Source organism: Chiloscyllium plagiosum, unplaced genomic scaffold (genome assembly GCF_037043375.1).
Source record: "Chiloscyllium plagiosum isolate Xiang-an unplaced genomic scaffold, Cpla_swu_hap1 HiC_scaffold_24, whole genome shotgun sequence".
NCBI lineage: Eukaryota > Metazoa > Chordata > Chondrichthyes > Orectolobiformes > Hemiscylliidae > Chiloscyllium > Chiloscyllium plagiosum.
The window spans coordinates 27,276,069-27,297,387 of NW_028270162.1; the positions used below are offsets into that span (position 1 = coordinate 27,276,069).

The 21,319-nt window shown below is 40.5% G+C and overlaps 1 protein-coding gene across 1 annotated transcript in view; it reads right to left on the reverse strand.

Annotated features, from left to right (window-relative positions):
* The window catches only part of LOC122562633 (uncharacterized), a 244,370-nt gene that overhangs the window by 100,668 nt on the left and 122,383 nt on the right, over positions 1 to 21,319 (reverse strand). The window contains exons 12-14 of the mRNA XM_088000000.1: positions 15,495 to 15,585; positions 4,777 to 4,944; positions 4,043 to 4,104 (exon numbers count right to left, since the gene is read on the reverse strand). Of these exons, the coding sequence (XP_087856126.1) occupies positions 4,043 to 4,104; positions 4,777 to 4,944; positions 15,495 to 15,585 (321 nt within the window). The remainder of the gene's footprint in view (positions 1 to 4,042; positions 4,105 to 4,776; positions 4,945 to 15,494; positions 15,586 to 21,319) is intronic.

A 21,319-nucleotide genomic window follows, 5' to 3' on the forward strand; every position in this document is an offset into this window, starting at 1 on the left:
GACTGGTTAAGTTGAGAAAGGAAGCAAGTCAATCAGTCATGGCAGGCAGGAAGAGAGCAGAGAACAAGGTAGGACTGATAAATTAAACTGCATTTATTTAAATACAAGAGGCCTAACAGGGAAGGCAGATGAACTCAGGGATGGGACTGGGATATCACAGCAACCACTGAAACGTGACTCAGGAACGGACAGGACTGGCAGCTTAATGTTTCAGGATACAAATGCTACAGGAACGACAGAAAGGGAGGCAAGAGAGATGGGGGAGTGGCGTTTTTGATAATGGATAGCATTACAGCTGTACTGAGGAAGGATATTCCTGGAAACACATCCAGGGAAGTTATTTGGGTGGAACTGAGAAATAAGAAAGGGAGGGTCACTTTATTGGGATTCCATTATAGACCCCCTAATAGTCAGAGGGAAATTGAGAAACAAATTTGTAAGGAGATCTCAGGTTATCTGTAAGAAGAATAGGGTGGTTATGGTAGGGGATTTTAACTTTCCAAACAGAGACTGGGACTGCCATAATGTTAAGAGTTTAGATGAAGGGGAATTTGCAAGGTTTGTAGCTCAGGTTGAGGTTTAGGGTGTAGGTTTGCTCGCTGAGCTGTAGGTTTGATATCCAGACGTTTCATTACCTGGCTAGGTATCATCAGTGGCGACCTCCAAGTGAAGCAAAGCTGTTGTCTCCTGCTTTCTATTGAAAGGTTTGTCCTGGATGGGGTTCCTTGGGTTTGTGGTGATGTCATTTCCTGTTCATTTTCTGAGGGGTTGATAGATGGTATCTAGATCTGTGTGTTTGTTAATGGCGTTGTGGTTGGAGTGCCAGGCCTCTAGGAATTCTCTGGCATGTCTTTGCTTAGCCTGTCGCAGGATAGATGTGCTGTCCCATACAAACCCACCAACACTCTCAAACCTAAAAGACCCAGTATAACCCATGGACAAAACCAACGTCGTCTATAAAATTCCATGCAAGGACTGCCACAAACACTATGTAGGACAAACAGGAAGAAAGTTAGCCACCAGGATACACGAACACCAGCTAGCCACAAAAAGACACGACCCTTGTAGCCCTACATACGGAGGAAACCAAAACACCATTTCAACTGGGACAACACATCTATCCTGGGACAGGCTAAGCAAAGACATGCCAGAGAATTCCTAGAGGCCTGGCACTCCAACCACAACGCCATTAACAAACACAGATCTAGATACCATCTATCAACCCCTCAGAAAATGAACAGGAAATGACATCACCACAAACCCCAGGAACCCCATCCAGGACAAACACATAAATAGAAAGGAGGAAACAACAGCTTCACTTCATTTGGAGGTCGCCACTGATGATGTTGATGATGTTCCTTAGCCAGGTAATGAAACGTATGGATATCAAACCTACAGCTCAGCGAGCAAACCTACAACCCTGAAGAGGAATTTGTTAAGTGTGTACAAATAAATTTCTCATTCAGTATGTGGATGTAGAGAAGATGCAAAACTTGACCTAATCTTGGGAAATAAAGCAGGGCAGGTGACTGGCATGTCAGTGGGGGGGGGGGGGGGGGCACTTTGGGGCCAGCGACCATAATTCTATTAGTTTTAAAATAGTGATGGAAAAGGATAGACCAAATCTAATAATTGAAGTTCTAAACTGGAGAAAGGCCAATTTTGATGGTATCATACATGAACTCTCAAAAGCTGATTGGGGCAGATGTTCACAGGTAAAGGGATAGCTGGAAAACGGGAAGCTTTCAGAAATGAGATAATGAGAGTCCAGAGAAAGTATATCCTAGTTAGGGTGAAAGGAAAGGCTGGTTGGTGTAGGGAATGCCGGATGACAAGAGAAATTGAGGGCTTGGTTAAGAAGAAGAAGGAAGCATATGTCAGGTACAGACAGGATAGATCGAGTGAATCCTTAGGAGAATATAAAGTCAGGAGGAATACACTTATGAGGGAAATCAGGAGGCAAAAAGGGGACATGAGACACTTTTGGCAAATAGAGTGAAGGAGAATCCAAAGGGTTTTTACAAATACATTAAGGACAAAAGAGTAATTAGGGAGAGAAGAGGGCCCCTCAAAGATCAACAAGGCAGCATTTGTGTGGAGCCGCAGGATCTGGGGGAGATACTAAACAAGTATTTTGCATCAGTATTTACTATGGAGAAGGACATGGAAGATATAGAATAAGTGGATATCGAGGGTGACATCTTGCAAAATGCCCAGATTACAGAGGAGGAAGTGCTGGATGTCTTGAAACGGTTAAAAGGATAAGTCCCCAGAACTTGATCAGGTGTACCCAAGAACTCTGTGGGAAGCTAGAGAAGTGATTGCTGGGCCTCTTGCTGAGATACTTGAATCAACGATAGTCACAGGTGAGGTGCCGGAAGACTGGAGGTTGGCAAACATGGTGTCACTATTTAAGAAGGATGATAAGGACAAGCCAGGGAACTATGTACGGTGAGCCCGATGTCAGTGATGGGCAAGTGTATGGAGGGAATTCTGAGGGACAGGAGGTACATGTATTTGGAAAGACAATGACTGATTAGGGATAGTCAGCATGGCTTTATGCGTGGGAAATCATATCTCACAAGCTTAATGGAGCTTTTTGAAGGAGTAACAAAGAGGATTGATCAGTGCAGAGTGGTAGACGTGATCTATATGTAAGGCGTGCGACAAGATTCCCCATGGGATACTGGATGGTAACGTTAGATCTCATAGAATTCAGGGAGAACCAGCCATTTGGATACAGAACTGGCTCAAAAGGTAGAAACAGAGTGGCGATGGAGGATTGTTTTTCAGACTGGAGGCCTATGACCAGTGGAGTGCCACAAGGTTTGGTGCTGGGTACACTACCTTTCATCATTTACATAAATGATTTGGATATGAACATAGGAGGTATAATCAGTAACTTTGCAGATGACACCAAAATGAGAGGTGTTGTGGACAGAAAAGAAGGTTACCTCACATTACAATGGAATCTTGATCAGATGGGCCAATGGGCTGAGAAGTGGCAGATGGGAGTTTAATTTAGCTAAGTATCAGGTGCTGCATTTTGGGAAAGCAAATCTTACAGGACTTATACACTTAATGGTAAGGTCCTAGGGAGTGTTGCTGAACAAAGAGACCTTAGAGTGCTGGTTCATATTTCCTGAAAATGGAGTCGCAGGTAGATAGAATAGTGAAGGTGGTGTTTGGTATGCTTTCATTATTGGTCAGAAAATTGAGTATAGGTGTTGGGAGGTCATGTTGCAGCTGTACAGGACATTGGTTAGGCTACTTTGGAATATTGCATGCAATTCCCGTCCTCTTCCTATCGGAAAGATGTTGCGAGATTTCAAAGGGTTCAGAAAAGATTTACAAGGATGTTGCCAGGGTTGGAGGATTTGATCTATCGGAATAGGCTGGGGCTGTTTTTCCTGGAGCGTCAGAGGCTTAGGGGTAACCTTATAGAGGTTTATAAAATCATCAGGGGCATGGATAGGGTAAATAGACAAGGTCTTTTCCCTGGCTGGGGGAATCCAGAACTAGAGGGCATAGGTTTAGGATGAGAGGGAGAAATATATAAGAGACTTAAGGGACAACGTTTTCATGCAGAGAGAGGTGCGTGTGGGGAATGGGCTGCCAGAGGAAGCGGTGCACGCTAGTACATTTGCACCATTTAAAAGGCATCTGGATGGGTATATGAATAGGAAGGGTTTGGAGGGATATGGGCCAGGTGGGATAGGTTGGGGTGAGTTATTTGGTCGGCATGAATGGGTTGGACTGAAGGGTCTGTTTCCGTGCTGTACATCTCTATGACTCTAAGTGAACAAAAATGGAGGCATGCAGACTCATTTGAAGATGAATAACCACTGACCTCCGAAAAGACTATTTGCTCCACCCCCAACCCAGCACCAAAGTTACATGCCTCAGTTTTTCAAAAAAAGTGGGCGTGTTTCTCCTTTTAGAACTTTTACCTTCCTGTCACTGGGGAAAAAATCCTCCTCTGCAATCCTGTTAGCTCTGGAATGGTTATCCTGTAGTTGGATATTTATTAAAAAATACTAACCTTCAAAACTTGGGATGCCTGCCTTGTTGGGTATGCAAAGCTCACTTTCTGGAACTCAAGTCCTGAAGTAAGAAAATTACTTTATCATAAAGGTAGCAATGGAAATTTCAAATATTTTCATTCCCCTTTCTTAAAATTTACATTTTTGATATTCTACAAGAGTCTTTTTTGTGCCAGGGCAATGACATAGCCATGAAAGCCAAGATATAAACAAGCTTCTCAGTTGAACAAAGAAATAAAGGAATTTTTCCTTCATTCAATAACTCCTGAACTGGTCATAAGTTTACTGTGACAAAGTCAAATTCTGTTTTATCTTGCATTTATCGGAATCTGAGATGGGAGTGTATTTTGGGAGGTTTCAGTTAACAATTCTACTCATTTATTAATACTATGAGTATTATGAGAAATGAATGAGTGTCATTCTGTTTTTATAACATGAAATTTGGCAATTTAAAACAATGGCTTTGAAAAGTTGAGGGTGGGGGGGGGGGGGTGGGGTGCAGGGTGAGGAATGAGTCCTTACTTTTCATTCCCTGGAATAGTGAAATGAACCATCAAAACTTCTCAAGCCAATGGCCTTACACAGAGGTAACCTCATTTTACCAGGGATTTTCCCAAATACAAAATATCATGAGTTTGTCCCTTGCAAAATTTTTCATTGATATTAATTATTTAAGAGCATTTGAAACTTTTGGAGAAGCTGAACGAGGTTGAATATATAAAAACCTACTTACTGCCTTCAAGAGAAGCAAAACGATTCCCACCCACATGGGGAATTTTTGGCTTACGATCCAAGAGCTCAAAAATACGGATAGACGCTCCAACAGCTTGCATGAAGTCACCGTAAAGAGACGCCAACATTCCAAATGCCATTGCAACATTAATGGAATATACCATAAAGGCTATTGTAAAAACAGAAGAAAATTATAATTTGCTTTACGTGAAACAGAAGAGCAAATGAAGTTTGTCTTTGAATACAAAGTCTCACCATACATTTTTACTCCTCCAGCTAGTTTAGTAACTTAGATTAAATGATTAGTTAATTTATTATTTTCAGACATTCAACACTTGCAAAATTATTCCCTTGTCTTTGATAGGATTTTAAAAGTTAATATTAGAAAGTGGAAATGGTTTCCTTACAAAACAGAATATTAAGTCATCGAACATATACTTTGAAACCTCCCCCACCCAAAATGAAAAACCATCTCCAACCAAAATTGGAAAAACACCAAAAAAGTTAGTTATACAGTCACAGAATCAGACAGCATTGGAAATTGACCCCTTGGTCCAACTAGTCTGCACCAACTAGACATCACAAACTGACGTAGTCAGATTTGCCAGCATTTGGCCCATATCCCTCAAAGCTTTCCTACTCATTCATTAAAAGTGTCCAAATGTTTGCATCAGTTAACATCAAAGAAACTAACATAAAATTTATCCATCTCCCATTAGTTTGCAACCTTGACAGTGAGCAGACATTTTCATTGCAGCAGTTAACTGCCCAGTCAATGAGTCAACAATGATTTTTGGTGAGTGACTGGTACCTTTAATGTGACTCTGTAGTTATGATGAATTTTGTTGGTGAGGCGAGCACTTGTGGTTGATGCTCTTAGTTCTGAAGCAGCTACAATTTCAGGAAGGATTAATTGGGAATTTTTGTGTCAATAAATCAACTGCTCCAGTACCAACTGATTTAACCCACACGGACAGAGGGATAGAGGTTTGATGGACCAGATTGATGCAGATATTGTAGTAGGAAGCTACACATTCAAAATTGAGATTTGCAACCAGAAGCATAATTTGAGAATCTTGATCAATTAATAACCATTATTTCCAGTAAGATCCCCACATTATGGTGACATTCTAGGTTACACTGTACTCTGAACATTCCTCCCTTTTAAACCAATACTATTTATTTAGTTTCATATAAAAAATGTATTGAAATATGTTGAGATTTTAAATGATCTTAATGATTGAGGGGTTGGCGCTTCACAAAAATAATGCAATCTGTGCTCAATGCATTAGACTGAAAATATATACAATGAAGTTAAAACTAAAGGAGTTCAAAATGCTTCAAAAGTGGCAGCTAATAAATAATGTTCAAAGATCCCCAAATTGCAATGTTTTGGTACATGGCAAGATTATAATTGAAAATAAGCACTGACAATTCCTGCAATTACTTCACATGTGGGTAAATGAAACACAACCATTACGCAATAAGAGATTTGCTTATACTAGAAAAACAGATTTCAAAATTACTTACAAACTAAGATCAAAATAATCGACGCACCAGTATTATTCTTCATGCTGATTATACTTTGTTTCTCAGCTGCCGAATTCTAGTTTATGGAGCAAATATCCTTACAGGACATTGGTTATGCCACTGTTGGAATATTGTGTGCAATTCTGGTCTCCTTCCTATTGGAAAGATGTTGTGAAACTTGAAAGGGTTCAGAAAAGATTTACAAGGATGTTGCCAGGGTTGGAGGATTTGAGCTTCAGGGAGAGGTTGAACAGGCTGGGGCTGTTTTTCCTGGAACATTGGAGGCTGAGGGGTGACCTTATAGAGAGGTTTACAAAATTATGAGGGGCATGGATAGGATAAATAGACAAAGTCTTTTCTCTGGGGTTGGGGAGTACAGAACTAGAGGGCATAGGTTTAGGGTGAGAGGGGAAAGATATAAGAGACCTAAGGAGCAACTTTTTCACGCAGAGGGTGGTACATGTATGGAATGAGCTGCCAGAGGATGTGGTGGAGGCTGGTACAATTGCAACATTTAAGAGGCATTTGGATGGGTATATGAATAGGAAGGGTTTGGAGGGATATGGGCTGGGTGCTGGCAGGTGGGACTAGATTGGGGTTGGGATATCTGGTCGGCATGGACGGGTTGGACCGAAGGGTCTTTCCATGCTGTACATTTCTATGACTAAGTAAATTTTTGGACAGTCTAAACTTTCCCCAAATCACTTGGTCAGATCTGGGTGAGGCAGTCATTCCTGATAACCAAGTCTTCAGGTAAATAATTAAAACTGTTTTTCCAAGTTATTACATTTAACTGGCTTCCACTATACATGACTGAACTGAGTAATGCTTTGGCAAAGCATTTAAATCTTATGCTTTTAATACCGTACTTTAGCTTGCTATTTCTGATAATAAAAATTATATTCATAGCTGCATTCATTTTCAGGATTTAATTCAAACATTTACAAATCATGCAAAATTATAACTCAGAAAGAAGCGTCCTGTATCTCCTGAGCAAAGATTAGAGTTAAATAGAGACAAATCAAAATGTGAATCGATACCTGAAAAACTTACAAAACCAATGATTTGCCATTGTTGGAGTACAAGTTATACTTCACTAAGATGAGGGCTATCCTCATCTGATCTCTATAGAAAACCTTCAGATTCCAAACTTTCCTTTGGTAGTAGAGACTCTTCTTTAGTTTGTTAAAAGATTTGTGATTTTTACAAGTGCATAAAACACACCATGTCAAAGTACATGACAGTTAAGCTTTCTTTTAAAAGGTACAATGAATAACCTTAGTTATTCAGTTTAAGTGCAATGAATTGTGAAGATTTTGGTATTTGCCGACTATCCAGTTCAGCAGCAGTGCTCTATATTTGGAAGACTCACCATTTTCCTCTCAGAAAGCACCAGCACCATCTGGATATTCATCCTGTTTGATCATTTTAGGAACTTGCTATGTGCTAATTGCTGACAGCATTTGTTGATGTAGGAACATGAATACATATTAAAATGACCACATTTGCTAGATGAAGAACCACATATATAACTGCAAAATCACCATCAGTTTATGACTAATTCTGTGGTTGTTATAGTAGGCTATTGCAGAGAGGGACTCATCTAATCCCTGTGATTTCACTTGTATTTATGACTGTTTAGTTTGAACATTTGGCACGAAAACTTTCATTTTATGATAAAACTGTTTAAGACAATGAGAAATCTTACCAAAGCTTATGGCATCAGTATGTTACTGTAACACTCATTCTTCAACTGACGTGCAATTGTTTATTACAGTCTTTTCATTACAATTTAACTAATCCTGAACTCCTAACTAATTCTTACAATATAAGGGGAAAGAAAAGCACTATTTGAGTTTGTTACGTGACTTGTTTCTGGATTCAATGTTAAATTTTCATGAAAGGCATGTGTGTATTTGCATGAAACTTTGCATGGTCAGATGGCTATCGGCCACCATCTTGAATGGTAGCTTGCACTGGGGACACATACCTAATTTAAAAATAATTCATGAAAAGCCAGGGAACTGTAAACCAGTGAGCATGACATTGTGGTGGGCAAGTTGTTGGAGGGAATCCGGAGGGGCAAGATTTACATGCATTTAGAAAGGCAAGGACTGATTAGGGATAGTCAACAAAGCTTTTTGCATGGGAAATCACGTCTCACAAACTTGATTAAGTTTTTTGAAGTAGTAACGAAGAGGATTGATGAGGGCAGAGTGGTGGACATGATCTCATGTGGACTTCAGGAAAGCATTTGACAAGGTTTCTCATGGGAGACTGGTTAGCAAGGTTAGATCTCATGGAATACAGGGAGAACTAGCCCATTTGGATACAGAACTGGTTCAAAGTAGAAGACAGAGGGTGGTGGTGGATGGTTGTTTTTCAGACTGGAGGCCTGTGACCAGTGGAGTGCCACAAGGATCAGTGCTGGGTCCACTATTTTTCATCATTTATATAAATAATTTGGATGCGAGCATAAGAGGTATAGTTAGTAAGTTTGTAGATGACACCAAAATTGGAGATGAAGTGGACAGTGAAAAAGGTCACCTCAGAATACAAAAGGATCTTGATCAGATCGGTCACTTAGGAGTGGCAGATGGCATTTAATATTGATAAATGTGTGGGGCTGCATTTTGGAAAGGCAATTCGGAGCAGGAGGTATACACTTAATGGTAAGGTCTGGACAGCGTTGCTGAACAAAGAGACCTTGGAATGCAGGTTCTCAATTCCTTGAAAGTGGAGACACAAGTAGATAGGATAGTGAAGGTGGCGTTTGGTATGCTTTCTTTAATTGGACAGAGCATGGAGTACAGGTGTTGGGAGGCCATGTTGCGGCTGTACAGGACATTGATCATGGGCGGTATGGTGGCTCAGCAGTTGGCACTGCTGCCTCACAGCACAAGGGTCCTGGGTTCGATTCCTGTCTGTCTGTGTGGAGTTTGTACATTCTCCCTGTGCCTGCGTGGGTTTCCTCTGGGTGCTCCGGTTTCCTCCCACAATCCAAAGATGTGCAGGTCAGGTGAATTGGCCATGCTAAATTGCCCACAGTGTTAGGTGTGTTATTCACGGGTAAATATAGGATAGGGGAATGGGTTTGGGTGGGTTTCTCTTCGGAGGGGTGGTGTGGACTTCTTGGGCCAAACGGCCTGTTTCCACACTGTAGGGAATCGAAACTAATCTGCAGAGAATCAAATTCAAAACTGATTAGGCCACTTTTGGAATATTGCGTGCAGTTCTGGTCTCCCTCCTATCGGAAGGATGTTGGGAAACTTGAAAGGGTTCAGAAAAGATTTACAAGGATGTTGCAAGGTTTGGAGGGCTTGACCTGTAGCGAGAGGCTGAATAGGCTGGGGTGATTTTCCCTGGAGCATCAGAGGCCGAGGGATGACCTTCCAGAGTTTTATAATATGAGGGGCATGGATGGGGTAAACAGACAAGGTCTCTTCCCAGGGGTGGGGTTAGTCCAGAATGGATGGGTAAATGAATAGGAAGAGTTTGGAGGGATATGGGCCAAGTGCTGACAAATGCGTCAAGATTAGGTTAGGATATTGGGTCAGCATTGATGAGTTAGTCCAAAGGGTCTGTTTCCGTGCTGTACATCTCTATTAATCTATATATGTTGCCAAGAGAAGATGGATTTTGTTTCCCCCTTATAGCTGAAATTGGCAACAACTCTAACGATATATTAGATGACCAAGGGAAGTTGAAATGTGCTATTTTAAAATGCTGACATTGCTGACTCCACTTGATAGTGTCATTTAAAAGGAAAACAAAAAATCAGACAGACTCTCCTCCATTCACGTTTTGCATATGAACTATGTCACAAGGAAACGGCTACTCCATATTAATGAATATCACTAGAAAATTGTTTGTACATATCAGTTTAGAATTGAATTCACACTTAAGATTCTTGGAGCTGGAGTTCTCCATTAATATAAAAGCAAAATATTGCAAATAATGGACATCTTAAATAAAAATAAATTCCAGGAATACTCAACAGACAGTGAAGACAGAGAGAGTAAAACAGTTAATGTTTTGGGACTAGGGACAGATGTATGAAATATATCAAAAGCAAATGCTGGTGATAGGGTGGAAGACAGGGGAGATTAAATAACAAAATAGGGATGATGGCTCAAAGCATAGACAATAGTCAAAATACAAGAAAAGAAATAAAAAATAGATCTAGAATTAAAACAAATAACAGAATTGTCAGAAATGATTTCTTACACCAAGAAGATCAAAGTAAACTTGAGAAACAGCACCTCATCTTTTGATTAGATACTATATAGCCTTCTGGACTGAACACGGAGTTCAACAAATTCAGATCATAAGCAATACACTCTTGTTTCAAATGGCAGCTGCTAGCAATGATTTTCCTGTAAGGCTACTGGCAACCCAGCTTATGTTTCTGATGGTTTACATTTTGATCAATGCAGCTCAATGATTCAAGCAGCAAACAGCACAACTGCCTCCGATGACTAGTTATAGGTTTGAGATCAAGATGGACAAATGGAGGGACAACTACTTTCAAGCTGGGAAATCTATCGTACTAGTTTATATTTGAGATTAAGGAACAAGACAGAAGCATTCAAAATCTTTAAGAAATGGAAGGGGAGATAGAAACAAAATCAAAATCATACAGTCTGAAAACAGAAAATTCTGGAAATAGGAACTTTGGCGGTATCTGTGGAGAAAGAAACAATTAATATTTCAGGATACAGCTTTTTTGTCAGATTGAATCCATGAAAGCTGCCTGGTTCGGAGGCGGAGATTTCAGATAAGCTAAACAATGGCTAAAAGAAAGGGGAATTAAAAATTGGAACATCAAGTGCACACAGGATTATGACAACCATTCTATTGAAGGTTAAGTATCTATGCAAGCTTTCTGAACTTATTTACATCTTGAAACAATGACTTACTTCAATGAATATTTCCTGAATTACTAGAGCATTTTAGCACAGGCAAGTGTTACTAATGACAGGGTGGTTTTGTCACTCATTCTAATTTGTGTTTCTTTCCATACAGCAAACAGGTCACATAAGAAGTACACTTAGTAAGTTTGCAGATGACACCAAAATTAGAGGTGTAGTGGACAGCGAAGAGAGTTACCTCAGATGACAACAGGATCTGGACCAGATGGGCCAATGGGCTGAGAAGTGGCAGATGGGGTTTAATTCAGATAAATGTGACGTGCTGCATTTTGGAAAGCAAATCTTAGCAGGACTTATACACTTAATGGTAAGGTCTTAGGGAGTGTTGCTGAACAAAGAGACCTTGGAGTGCAGGTTCATAGCTCCTTGAAAGTGGAGTCGCAGGTAGATAGGATAGTGAAGGCGGCGTTTGGTATGCTTTCTTTTATTGGGCAGAGTATTGAGTACAGGAGTTGGGAGGTCATGTTGCGGCTGTACAGGACATTGGTTAGGCCACTGTTGGAACATTGCATGCAATTCTGGTCTCCTCCTATGGGAAAGATGTTGTGAAACTTGAAAGGGTTCAGAAAAGATTTACAAGGATGTTGCCAGATTTGGAGGATTTGAGCTATAGGGAGAGGCTGAACAGGCTGGGGCTGTTTTCCCTGGAGCGTTAGAGGCTGAGGGGTGACCTTATAGAGGTTTACAAAATTATGAGGGGCATGAATAGGGGAAATAGACAAAGTCTTTTCCCTGGGGTCGGGGAGTCCAGAACTAGAGGGTTTAGGGTGAGAAGGGAAAGATATAAAAGAGACCTAAGGGGCAACTATTTCATGCAGAGGGTGGTATGTGTATGGAATGAGCTGCCAGAGGATGTGGTGGAGGCTGGTATAATTGCAACATTTAACAGGCATTTGGATGGGTATATGAATAGGAAGGGTTTGGAGGGATATGGGCCGGGTGCTGGCAGGTGGGACTAGATTGGGTTGGGATATCTGGTCATCATGAATGGGTTGGACCGAAGGGTCTGTACATCTCTATGACTAGGAAGACAAAGGGTGAAAGCACTGAATAGTTTTTGAGGTTGCTTCATAACTTTAAGAAAAGGTGTTATGAAATTTAGCAGAGGGCCTGGAATATTGCAACAGTCAAGAGTATAGTTAACAGAAAAACTCTAATCTTTGTTTTAGCAACTAAAGTTGAAACACATTTATGTTAACTTTGACAAGTTTTCAAGTTTTGTAAACCTGGTCAGTGCACACTGATGAAATTCAATAGCATATCTTCAAAACATCACATTTTTTTCTGTACAAGACAACTGATCTGTTTGACTTGAGGTTAGGTTTGATTCAAATCACTCATCTTTCTAAGGCATGTATTTACACTAAATCTGTAATAACTGTCACTGCTCAAAAACAATGTCTAATTTCATAAGGTTAAATCAACACGAGAGTTTCTGAATGAAGATATCAATTCAATAAAAAGTCACATCTCAATGATTACTGCAGCAGTTCTTTACAATTTTCAAATTGCAATCTTTAGATTATGATCAAACGATGCACTGAAAAGGTAGTTTAAGTATAAACATCAATTATTCACAAGGCTTGAAAATGCCTATTGCCATTTTGCATGCAATATTTATCAAATAGATATTTCAATTACACATTAGGTTTTCATTCAATTAATTTTTCATTATAACTTTACAAAACTAAAGTAAAAATACAGCGCTGAATACATTCAGTCAATCTGGCAGCATCTGTAGAAAGAGAAACAGAGTTAACATCGAGTCCAATGACTCTTCTTTGGAACAGAAGAAATGTTTACTTAATACAGATATTGTCAATTGTCTTTAAATATGTGCCCAATAAAAAAAAACTTTAATTTTCAATGACTTCAAAAGTATGGATTTTCATCAATGTAAACCTTAACCACAATGATTTTGTTAGCACTACACTATTTGTGGTGAAAGCTTCCAAATAGTAACCAATGCGAATTGTACTTAAAAATTACCAGTTAGAATTTAGCATGTTCCACTTAAAATATTGAACATGAACAGCTACTTAACAGAAAGTCACTGGGTTATCAAAAAGAACTTGATCATATTAAAAAAAAACTTACAAATTGAAAATGACTCACAATCCAATGGAATCATAGTAATCCTAAATATGCACACATTTGCTTGTATCAACTAGGAGAAAGTGACGACTGCAGATGCTGGAGATCAGAGTCAAGAGTGTGGCGCTGGCACTGGAAAAGCACAGCAGGTCAGGCAACATCTGAGTAGCAGGTGAATTGTTGTTTCTGGCTTCATCGTCTATTCTCCTGCTTCTCGGATGCTGCCTGACCTGCTGTGCTTTTCCAGCACCACACTCTCGACTTTGCTTGTATCAAGCCACTTTCTGCCATTTACATATTACAAAACAACCACCACCAACCATCATCCTTCTTTCTTAATTGCTGTGTTCTAAGTATGCATTGGCAGTTTCCTTTAGAAATATGGATATTCGCATTAATACTGGAATTTTAAAAATTAGCATAGAACATGTGACTTTAAAATGTGGAGTAAATTACATCAGTGCCCCATTGTAGAATTGTTCACTGACCTCTAAAGTAGGTTCAAAATTTCAACATTTAACATCTGCACAATTCTTATCCTTTTCCACAATGCCTTTGAAACTTAGAGTCACTGTCACCAAATGCTTGCAGACAAGGGCAGACAATGTATGGGAACATAACCCACTTGCAAGTTCTCTTCAAGGCTGACACCTTTCCCCAACAGTTGCTTGGCCAAGATCATGGAACACCCTCCTTAATAGCACTGCAGGTATACCTGCACTCCATGGACTGCAGCAGTTCAAGATGACAGCTCACCACCACCTTCTCAAGGTAATTAGGGGTGGACAATAAATGCTGGTCTACCACATTCCATGAACAAAAAAACAAAATGTGGAGGCAATTAGTGCGCACCCTGTACACAATACCACTAGGGTCAACTTGATTTAAAAGGGTGATTAATAAAACAGCTTTTGGTGGGGGAGATTGGGGAAGCGTGGGAGGGTGATGCAGTGCAACTTTTCACACTGTAGTAGTGTGACCAATTTTTAATATCCACTTTATGAAGGCATAAGAAAAGGCACAGAATATATTGACAAGAATAGCTCTAGAGATGTCATATTTTAGCACTGAAAACAATTTAGAGAAACTGGTATTGTTCTCCTCAGAGAAGAGATGGTTGAGAGATAAATTGATAAAGATGCCCATAAATATAGGAACTGTAGTCAATAGATAGGAAGAAACTGTTCCCCATTGGGGGAAGAATCAAGAACCAGAGGACATTGATTGGCAAAAGCAACATCTTGAGGAAGAACCTCTTTGCACAGCAAATGGTTTGCATCTGAAATATACTCCGAGTGTGTGCTTGAGGTGCTTTCAGTTGTGGCTTTCAAATGGATACTGGTTAATTATCTGAAAAGGAAAAAAAGTGCAGTGCTGAAGGAATAAGGTGGAAGAGTGGAACTAGCTGAATTGTTCTTGCAAAGCACTGGCAGAAACAGGATCGACTGATGTTTGTAGCACAGAAGAAGTTTATTAATAAAGTAGAACTTTTATTATAGGCTCTTATTTACCTTTATATTCAAGCCCTGAAATTACATATAGTACAACAGTACTCAAGGTGCAGAAATTAAAAGTATATTAAAAATTTATCTAATTCTTCTTGGGCTGCAAGATTGATTTATGTCAAATAGGAGATAGTACTTCCTGCTAAAAGTGACTGAGATGCAACCCAGAGGAAAGCTTGGCCCAATTAAAATTACAGTTGGTAGGATGTATGGATAATGGAGATTCCATTGTACCTACCTACCTGGGTCACAATGTGCAACAATTGTAATTCAGCATTGAATGAATGCAAAGGATATGCAAAGCTATTGATCACCAAGAAATATCACATTTGTCCTATGTTGCTTTATGAATATAAAACATAGTTATAATGTTTCTTGAATTTGTTTCCTGTTACCTCTGCCTTCAAAGGCAGCATCAAAACAAATACAAGCTCAAGTCCATTTATGGAAGACATCTGTTGTCACCATTGGATCTTACATTAAGCCAGCAAGAAAACCTCAAAAAATGGCAAAATTCCATTGTGTTTTTCAGACTGCACAGCAGAGGATGGAATGGATGTATCATATTTTTCTGGAATCAATCACACACAACTACAGTCCAACTATCTTAACCAACTATCATTTGCATGGACTCAGCCCGAGTACATGCAGTCACTTACATGCCAGAGTTCCAAAAGAGATTCCAGATTTTCCATGCCTTCCATCATAGACCAGCTTTGCACCATACCACAACACAAGCACAATTGCACCCTGTGACAAGAAATCAGTCAGCATTACTATTTTGTGCAGATAGATGGAGCATTCAAGCAATGTACACCAGAAGCAAATATTTCAATACAACTGAAATTCTAAGACATCACTCATGAGCAACATTAATTTGTAATATTAACAAATCTGTTTTCTCATTCTGAGCATCTTTGGGTATGTTTATTCTCATCTTCAAGTTTCTTATATTGCTTTAATTTAGCTTAATAGCATAAATTTAGACTTAGCTCTCATTTCAGAGTTAACAATCAATATGCACGCATAATAGTTTGATCACTAACAATATAACTAGCAATAACAGTTTTTCTCATTTAAAAATCAAACACATTTGTATTACAGTGCACGAGCAGCACAGTCCGACTCTGTGCAAGGTCAGGAAGAATGACACAAAGCTAGCTGCAAAGTCCAAGTAGGTGCCAAAAGTGAAACAGAGGCAGTGATCCTAATCTTGATAGTCAAAGGTGAGGTGCCAGAAGACTGAAGGTTGGCAAACGTGGTGCCACTGTTTAAGAAGGACAGTAAAGACAAGCCAGGGAACTATAGACCAGTGAGCCTGACCTCGGTGGTGGGCAAGTTGTTGGCGGGAATCCTGAGGGACAGGATGTACATGTATTTGGAAAGGCAAGGACTGATTCAGGATAGTCAACATGGCTTTGTGCATGGGAAATCATGTCTCACAAACTTAAGTAAGTAACAAAGAGGATTGATGAGGGCAGAGCAGTAGATGTGATCTATATGAACTTCAGTAAGGTATTCAACAAGGTTCCCCATGGGAGACTGATTAGCAAGGTTAGATCTCACAGAATACACAGGGAGAACTAGCCACTTGGATAAAGAAATGGCTCAAAGGTAGAAGACAGAGGGTGGTGGTGGAGGGTTGTTTTTCAGACTGGAAGCCTGTGACCAGTGGAGTGCCACAAGGATCAGCACTGGGTCCTCTACTTTTTGTCGTTTACATAAATGATTTGGATGCAAGCATAAGAGGTACAGTTAGTAAGTTTGCAGATGACACCAAAATTGGAGGTGTAGTGGACAGCAAAGAGGGTTACCTCAGATTACAAGAAGATCTGGACCACTTGGGCCAATGGGCTGAGAAGTGGCAGATGGAGTTTAATTCAGATAAATGTGACGTGCTGCATTTTGGGAAAGCAAATCTAAGCAGGACTTATACACTTAACGGTAAGGTCCAAGGGAGTGTTGCTGAACAAAGACCTTGGAGTGCAGGTTCATAGCTCCTTGAAAGTGGAGTCGCAGGTAGATAGGATAGCGAAGGTGGCGTTTGGTATGCTTTCCTTTATTGGTCAGAGTATTGAGTACAGGATTTTGGATTAGTGGTGCTGGAAGAGCACAGCAGTTCAGTCAGCATACGAGGAGCAGCAAAATCGACGTTTCGGGAAAAAAACCCTTCGTCAGGAATAAAGGCAGATAGCCTGAAGCGTGGAGAGATAAGCTAGAGGAGGGTGGGGGTGGGGAGAAAGTAGCATAGAGTACAATAGGTGAGTGGGGGAGGGGATGAAGGTGATAGGTCAGGGAGGAGGGCGGAGTGGATAGGTGGAAAAGATGATAGGCAGGTAGGACAAGTCATGGGGACAGTGCTGAGGTGGAAGTTTGGAACTAGGGTGAGGTGGGGGAAGAGGAAATGAGGAAACTGTTGAAGTCCACATTGATGCCCTGGGGTTGAAGTGTTCCGAGGCGGAAGATGAGGCGTTCTTCCTCCAGGCCTCTGGTGGTGAGGGAGCGGCGGTCAAGGAGGCCCAGGACCTCCATTTTCTCGGCTGAGTGGGAGGGGGAGTTGAAATGTTGGGCCACAGGGTGGTGTGGTTGATTGGTGCGGGTGTCCCGGAGATGTTCCCTAAAGTGCTCTGCTAGGAGGCGTCCAGTCTTCCCGATGTAGAGGAGACCGCATCGGGAGCAACGGATGCAATAAATGATATCAGTGGATGTGCAGGTAAAACTTTGATGGATGTGGAAGGCTCCTTTAGGGCCTTGAATGGAGGTGAGGGAGGTGGTGTGGGCGCAAGTTTTACAGTTCCTGCGGTGGCAGGGGAAGGTACCAGGATGGGAGGGTGGGTTGTAGGGGGGCGTGGACCTGACCAGGTAGTCACGGAGGGAACGGTCTTTGCAGAAGGCGGAAAGGAGTGGGGAGGGAAATATATCCCTGGTGGTGGGGTCTTTTGAGTACAGGAGTTGGGAGATCATGTTGCGGCTGTACAGGACATTGGTTAGGCCACTGTTGGAACATTGCATGCAATTCTAGTCTCCTCCTATGGGAAAGATGTTGTGAAACTTGAAAGGGCTCAGAAAAGATTTACAAGCATGTTGCCAGGGTTGGAGGATTTGCACTATAGGGACAGACTGAACAGGCTGGGGCTGTTTTCCTTGGAGCGTTGGAGGCTGAGGGGTGACCTTATAGAGGTATACAAAATTATGAGGGGCATGGATAGGATAAATAGTCAAAGTCTTTTCTCTGGGGTCGGGGAGTCCAGAACTAGAGGGCTTAGGTTTGAGGGGAAAGATATGAGAGACCTAAGGAGCAACATTTTCACGCCTAGTGTATATAGCTAGATTTTGGACTGCAATAGGGCGAACACACCCAAGATCAAAAACAATTTCTTTCTGCGTCCCATTACGTTTAGAGCAGCATGTTCCACATCACTCTCCCAGACACTACACCCACTCAGCTTGTCAGTCTCAAAGTCTATTCTCAAGGGGTTTACACAGCAAGATGACTTGCAAGCAAGCAAGCATCCTTATTTAACTTTAAAGGTTTGGAAGGTGACATGCTCCTCTAACTGCATCTAAAAATTAGGGCCCAGAAAAAACAAGAGGACAATTCAGCTGATCAACATTGACAAGACCAGATCCAGACTGCGGCTCCTTGTCCTCTGGCAGCTTTTGTTACTGCTCATGGTGTGCCCAAAACTCAGACCAAAATCTGGATCACAAATATGAAAAATCATGAGTGAATTGAATTAGCTTTCTTGTCTGTAAAAGTACAGATCTAAGATGCTTACATAGAGTAAAAAGGCAATAGCATGAAACAAAATCATGAAAAAAAGCTACATTGCTTTGTCTGCAAGAAATAATGGAGTCAACTGATAGCATACAAAAAACGGATGCTTTCTTTAATCCGACTTGCATTGTGTATTTTGGGCGACATGGTGGCTCAGTGGTTAGCAATGCTGCCTCGTTGTTCATAGCAAGCTGTCCGGCTCTCAGGACAACTCCATACAACCCTGTCATGGTAGGCGCTGCAAGACGTGTCACAGTGTGGACATAGATACCACCATTACGCGCGGGGACACCTCCCATCTTGTACATGGCAGGTACTCATGTGACTCAGCCAATGTTATCTATCTTATACGTTGCAGGCAAGGATGCCCGGAGGCATGGTACATTGGGGAAACCGAGCAAAGGCTACGACAACGGATAAATGGGCACCACACAACAATCAACAGACAGGAGGGTTCCCTCCCAGTTGGGGAACACTTCAGTGGTCCAGGACATTTGACCTCAGACCTTCGGGTGACCATCCTCCAAGGTGGACTTCGGGACAGGCAGCAGCGAAAAGTGGCCGAGCAGAGGCTGATAGCTACGTTGGGTACCCATAGGGAGGGCCCAACCGGGACCTTGGGTTCATGTCACATTACAGGTGACCACCATTGCACTATACATACACACACACACACACACACACACACAACCCCTAACCTAGACAGAGACCCACATGCACACGTATATTTTGTGGGGTGAATTTGTACTTGCAGGGTTACATTGTACTTTACTCAAAAACTGCATGAATTCATGTAAAACTCCATTATCTCACTTTTTAGATTAGAATCAATCTAAACATCATGGCATAGACAGAGAACACAGGGGGCTAACACCTTCAACATATTGTCTAGCTATTGTTAACAGCTAACCTGAGAATGCAACTTTTTTAAAAAAGGTTTTGTGATTTACACATGAAAGAAGTGAAACTATGATATTCTAACAGATGAAAGTTTTAACAGACAATCAATTTTTCAATGTATAATTTCAGTTACATCACACTAAATTTTTGCTATAAATTCAGTGTTAGGATTGAGCCCTCCACTACCACCTGATGAAGGAGCGATGCTCCGAAAGCTAGTGTGCTTCTAAGTAAACCTGTTGAGTTATAACCTGGTGTTGTGTGATTTTTAAAGAAAATTTGATCTGCTCCCTCTTTCTTTGTAATGCCACTCAAAGTTTATGTGCTAAAAAATGTACCAGAAGACACCTTTACTATTGAGGGTTCCTTGAGATGATTTGTTTAAATCTACTCCATTGTCTCCAGCAAACAGAATTGAGCCAGTTAGAATGGTCCTAGAAAACACTCCTGTGCCAGTGGCTTGGGATTCTGAAGTTATTCTGTGATTAACACCAACTGGAGGCTTCCGAACTTTACATTTCCTCAAGTTTAACTATTACTTGACCAAAGTACTTCAAAAGTTAGCACATTGCAGAATGTTGCTCTATTCCACCTCAATCTTGAAGTATTTTTAAAACGGTACACATTTGCTTAGTTCAAACTATTCATCAATTATCTGTGCAAGCTTATTTCAGCAAGTTTCCTTTTGGTCATAAACCAGTTATTTGTGATTGATTAAACTTCGTGGCTGACTTGTTTTTAAATACCGACTGATACAATCAGAGACCTAGATAATTGATCATATAACCATCCGATTAGATCTAAAATATGCCAACAGTGAAGGGTTGGACTCAAAACAGGAAACTATGTACCCTTCAATCTCAGTTATAACAGTCATCAACTGAAATGTTAATTTGGCTCTTCCTCTGCAGATGCTGTCTGACCTGTTAAGTACTTTCAGCATTTTCTTTTTTGAATTCACATTTCCAGCAGACATGGTAGCGTGTTTTTTTCTTTGAATTTAACCATGCAATTCAAAACTACACAAGCTTTGTTAATTGCTAATTCAACACATGGCTTTACAAATAAACCTTTTAATTTGAATAATCTAGGGTAGTAGTAGTGGAATTGACAGGACTACATTTATACAGATGAAAAGTGAACCTGAAAGTTGACATATGAATGCAAACACTGCCACCATGAAAGAATTCTGATCAAACAATACAATTCCATTCAATGCCAGTCAGTGTTACATTGTTCTGAGTAAAGAGAGACGCATTGGGTTTTGAAAGCATTTCGGCTCATACTTCAAGGTCGGTGGCTAAACAATAGTTCCCACCTCTGATCAGCAAGGCGGCTACTCCCAAAGATCTAGGGGTAACAATGACAGATTCCCACTTCCAGATGTTAGTGTGAATCTGGAGCCAAGTCAAGAGATCCCCAGCAGCAATGTTCCCCTTAATCAAGACAAGTGGGCAGTATTCTGAGACAGCAAATCATGAAATTAAATACCACAATCATTCTTGACTTTTAATTAAGCTTTACAGAGAATTAAATACATGTTTTGAAACATACATATGAAGGCTGTAATTTTAGTTTATAAAATTGTTTTTTTTTAAATTGTATTTTTATGTGGGAAATTAGAATAAAAAACATTTTCCAGGACAAGCGTGGTTTTTAATTGTAATTATAAATTTAAATGCTGGTAAGAATCACGCTACACCTCATTCAACAACATGCATCTTTTTCTCAGTCTTTTATTATCAGCTCAGTGATTTATAATTAATTTTAATCAGAATGTTTTCATAGTGCAACATCTGATTATAG